The sequence below is a fragment of the Coregonus clupeaformis genome, chromosome 8, assembly GCF_020615455.1.
Source record: "Coregonus clupeaformis isolate EN_2021a chromosome 8, ASM2061545v1, whole genome shotgun sequence".
Lineage (NCBI taxonomy): Eukaryota > Metazoa > Chordata > Actinopteri > Salmoniformes > Salmonidae > Coregonus > Coregonus clupeaformis.
Genome location: NC_059199.1, coordinates 11,262,677 through 11,267,676, shown reverse-complemented (window position 1 = coordinate 11,267,676; position 5,000 = coordinate 11,262,677). Strand labels below are relative to the sequence as shown.

Below are 5,000 nucleotides of genomic sequence, written 5' to 3'. Positions count from 1 at the left end.
AAGACGGGGGGAGAGAGAGAGGAAGAGAGGGAAAGAGGGAGAGGGAAGGAGAGAGAGAGGAAGAGAGGGAAGGAGAGAGAGAGGAAGAGAGGGAAGGAGAGAGAGGAAGAGGGAATGAGAGAGAGGAAGAGAGGGAATGAGAGAGAGGAATAGAGGGAATGAGAGAGAGGAAGAGAGGGAAGGAGTAAGAGAGGAAGAGAGGGAAGGATAGAGAGAGGAAGAGAGGGAAGGAGCGTGAGAGGAAGAGATGGAAGGAGAGAGAGGAAGAGAGGGAATGAGAGAGAGAGGAAGAGAGGGAAGGAGCGAGAGAGGAAGAGATGGAAGGAGAGAGAGAGAGGAAGAGAGGGAAGGAGAGAGAGGAAGAGAGGGAAGGAGAAAGAGGGAGAGAGAGGGAGAGACAGAGGGAGAGAAAGAGGAAGAGAGGGAAGGAGAGAGAGAGGAAGAGAGGGAAGGAGAGGGGAAGAGAAGGAAGGAGAGAGAGAGGAAGAGAGGGAAGGAGAGAGAGGGGAAGAGAGGGAAGGAGAAGAGAGGCAAAGAGGTAAGGAGAGAGAAAGGAGGAGAGGGGGGGAGAGAGAGAGGAAGAGAGGGAAGGAGAGAGAGGAAAAGAGGTAAGGAGAGAGAAAGGAGGAGAGGGGGAGAGAGAGGAAGAGAGGGAAGGAGAGAGAGGACGAGAGGGAATGAGAGAGAGGAAGAGAGGGAAGGAGAGAGAGATGAAGAGAGGGAAGGAGAGAGAGAGGAAGATAGGGAGGGAGAGAGAGAGGAAGAGAGGGAAGGAGAGAGCGAGGAAGAGAGGGAATGAGAGAGAGGAAGAGAGGGAAGGAGAGAGAGGAAGAGAGGGAAGGAGAGAGAGAGGAAGAGAGGGAATGAGAGAGAGGAAGAGAGGGAAAGAGAGAGAGAGGAAGAGAGGGAAGGAGAGAGGAAGAGACGGAGGGAGAGAGAGAGGAAGAGAGGGAAAGAGGGAGAGGGAAGGAGAGAGAGAGGAAGAGAGGGAAGGAGAGAGAGAGGAAGAGAGGGAAGGAGAGAGAGGAAGAGAGGGAATGAGAGAGAGGAAGAGAGGGAATGAGAGAGAGGAAGAGACGGAGGGAGAGAGAGAGGAAGAGAGGGAAGGAGAGAGAGAGGAAGAGAGGGGAGAGAGAGGGAGAGAGAGAGGAAGAGAGGAAGGAAAGAGAGGAAGAGAGGGAAGGAGAGAGAGAGCGCACACACAGTGTTAGTCTCATTACACAGAAAGGGGTGTTGGTTGCTTATCAATGTCTGCTTGAGAGAGAAGCTTACACATGAACTTAACAGCCATTTGTTAGCAACACCTGGAGTGTAACCTTTAACCTAACAGAGGGAGTACATGTAGTCACATCAGAACAGAGCTGGGTGTGAGCACCAAGGGTTATGGACTAGAACTGGGTTGGACTGGAACTGTGTGTTTGGGATACGTTGAGTTCTGTTTCTGTCTGAGATACAGTACTTGTCTGTTCAAGTGTCTTTGACTTACTATTTATGATAATGATATTCTTCATATATCATATTACATCTGATAACTTCCAACTCAGATGGCAGAGTAATACATTTGGTATTTAGACATTTTAAATATTAAGGTAAATGGAAGCGAATGTTGACTTGACAGAACATAGTGGTCGGACTGACCCGGTAACGGCACAGTTACAGCATGGTGACTCATTAGCCATTGGTCGGACTGACACAAATAAGACTTCCTGCTGGGATTGATTATTTATTGATTGGACGAAGTGACCCGGCACTCCTGCCATGCTGGCCATTGATTGGCTGAACTCACCTGTAACCGGCCAGATTTGAGCAGGGCGAACATGCACTGGGAGGTGTTGAAGGCATGTCTCCAGTTGTGGTAGGCCACGTTCTTCCTATAGTTCTTCTTAACACTCAGGATCCACTGGCACAGACTCTACAGAGAGAGAGAAAGGGGGAACGAAGGGAGAAGGGGGGAGAGAGAGGTGGGGGGGGGGCAGGGGGAGAGAGGGGGGATATGAAGGAACACAGTAGGAGATAGACAAGAAAAAGTGGGGAGAAAGAGGGTGAAATGAGGAGGAGGAGGAGGAGGAGGTGGGAGGAGGAGGGGAGGAGGAGGTGGGAGGAGGGGGCAAAAATGGACAGCAAGAGAGAGGGAAAAGTTTAAACAACAACAAAATAGAAAACAGACAGAATGACAGTGACTTTAATTGTATCTGTACATCCTCAAGCAGTAGAGCTTAATATTGGCCAGCCTGGCAATCTGATTGGTGTTATAGGGAAAACTTTGACCACCCTGCTAATCAAATCACTGGATTCTGTTCATCCAATCTTTCCATGTCGATCCATTTACCGGCATAAGCTTCCAATCAACTCCCTATTAGCCAATGCATAGTGACTCACACATTTGTTCAATAATGATTTGATAATAATGATTGACATTCATTTTGCCCTTTTCTGAACCTCAAAGTCCTTCGCATTCTATAGGCTATAATGTCATCAGTCATCTATTGTGACTGATGCATTCTATAGGCTATAATGTCATCAGTCATCTATTGTGACTAATGCATGACAAGGCCACTGTGGTTTGTGCCGCAGGCCGCCAGTTGGGTTACCCTGATTTAGAAGGTGGTGGGCTGTGTTATGGATGTACAAACACACATATACACACACCTATGTACACACATTCATACAGGCATGTGCACACACGCACGCACACACACACACTCACTCACTCACTCCACTCACTCACTCACTCACTCACTCACTCACTCACTCACACACACACACACACTCACACTCCTACCTTGTATTTAATCTGGAAGTTCTGGACCAGGTTGAGGTCAACAAACATGCGTATGGTGGCCTGAGTGGTCTCAGCGTCGGACAGCTCAAAGTCACTGAAACTGAACTCCATCAGGCGCAGACACTGGGCCGACGGAACAGTGGCTGCCTTCACAAACAGAGAGAGGGGAGAGGAGTGTGAGAGGAGTGTACACACACACATTCATATACGGTATGCACGCACGTACACACACACATACTGTATTTATGCACACACGCACACACATATACACATGCACGCACACAAACACACCCTCCCTAAGCACCCGTGATCTCTAGCAGGCATTAATAATCGATGAGCTGTGATCAGGAAGAGCATTTATCTGTGTTCGGCTCGCCTCCCCTTTAGGTTAGGAAGTGCAGCTCAGTTTCCACCTCATTTTATGGGCAGTGTGCACATAGCCTGTCTTCTTTTGAGAGCCAGGTCTGCCTACGGCGGCCTTTCTCAATAGCAAGGCTATGCTCACTGAGTCTGTACATAGTCAAAGCTTTCCTTAAGTTTGGGTCAGTCACAGTGGTCAGGTATTCTGCCACTGTGTACTCTCTGTTTAGTGCCAAATAGCATTCTAGTTTGCTCAGTTTTTTTGTTAATTATTTCCAATGTGTCAAGTAATTATATTTTTGTTTTCTCATGATTTGGTTGGGTCTAAATGTGTTGTTGTCCTGGGGCCCTGTGGGGTCTGTTTGTGTTTGTGAACAGAGCTCCAGGACCAGCTTGCTTAGGGGACTCTTCTCCAGGTTAATCTCTCTGTAGGTGATGGCTTTGTTGGGAATCGCTTCCTTTTAGGTGGTTGTAGAATTTAACGGCTCTTTTCTGGAATTTGATAATTAGTGGGTATCGGCCTAATTCTGCTCTGCATGCATTATTTGGTGTTTTACGTTCTCTCTCTCTTCTCCTCTCTCTCTCTCTCTCTCTCTCTCTCTCTCTCTCTCTCTCTCTCTCTCTCTCTCTCTCTCTCTCTCTCTCTCTCTCTCTCTCTTTCTCTCTCGCCCACCCTCTCTTTGTCTCTCTTGCTCTGTCTCTCTCTCTCTGTCCCTACAAGTCTGGTTCATCCTTGGGAGAAATTTCCAAACGCCTGAAGGTACCACGTTCATCAGTACAAACAATAGTACGCAAGTATAAACACCATGGGACCACGCAGCCGTCATACCGCTCAGGAAGGAGACGCGTTCTGTCTCCTAGAGATTAACGTACTTTGGTGTGAAAAGTGCAAATCAATCCCAGAACAACAGTAAAGGACCTTGTGAAGATGCTGGAGGAAACAGGTACAAAAGTATCTCTATATCCACAGTAAAACGAGTCCTATATCGACATAACCTGAAAGGCCACTCATCAAGGAAGAAGCCACTGCTCCAAAACCGCCATAAAAAAGCCAGACTACGGTTTGCAACTGCACATGGGGCAAAGATCGTACTTTTTGGAGAAATGTCCTCTGGTCTGATGAAACAAAAATAGAACTGTTTGGCCATAATGACCATCGTTATGTTTGGAGGAAAAAGGGGGGTGCTTGCAAGCCGAAGAACACCATCCCAACCGTGAAGCACGGGGGTGGCAGCATCATGCTGTGGGGGTGCTTTGCTGCAGGGGGGACTGGTTCACTTCACAAAATAGATGGCATCATGAGGAAGGAACATTATGTGGATATATTGAAGCAACATCTCAGGACATCAGTCAGGAAGTTAAAGCTTGGTCGCAAATTGGTCTTCCAAATGGACAATGACCCCAAGCATACTTCCAAAGTTGTGCCAACATGGCTTAAGGACAACAAAGTCAAGGTATTGGGGTGGCCATCAATCCTATAGAAAATGTGTGGGCAGAACTGAAAAAACGTGTGCGAGCAAGGAGGCCTACAAACCTGACTCAGTTACACCAGCTATGTCAGGAGGAATGGGCCAAAATTCACCAAACTTATTGTGGGAAGCTTGTGGAAGGCTACCCGAAACGTTTGACCAAAATTTCAACAATTTTAAAGGCAATGCTACCAAATACTAATTGAGTGTATGTAAACTTCTGACCCACTAGGAATGTGATTAAAGAAATAAAAGCAGAAATAAATCCTTCTCTCTACTATTATTCTGACATTTCACATTCTTAAAATAAAGTGGTGATCCTAACTAACCTAAGACAGGGAATTTTTACTTGGATTAAATGTCAGGAATTGTGAAAAACTGAGTTTAAG

The 5,000-nt window shown here is 47.0% G+C and overlaps 1 protein-coding gene across 3 annotated transcripts in view; it reads right to left on the bottom strand.

Moving 5' to 3' along the window:
- The window catches only part of LOC121571090 (cGMP-specific 3',5'-cyclic phosphodiesterase-like), a 122,647-nt gene that overhangs the window by 16,303 nt on the left and 101,344 nt on the right, over nt 1-5,000 (bottom strand). For all 3 annotated transcript variants that reach the window (XM_041882368.2, XM_041882366.2, XM_041882367.2), the window contains exons 13-14: nt 2,783-2,929; nt 1,787-1,912 (exon numbers count right to left, since the gene is read on the bottom strand). In XM_041882368.2, the coding sequence (XP_041738302.2) occupies nt 1,787-1,912; nt 2,783-2,929 (273 nt within the window). The remainder of the gene's footprint in view (nt 1-1,786; nt 1,913-2,782; nt 2,930-5,000) is intronic.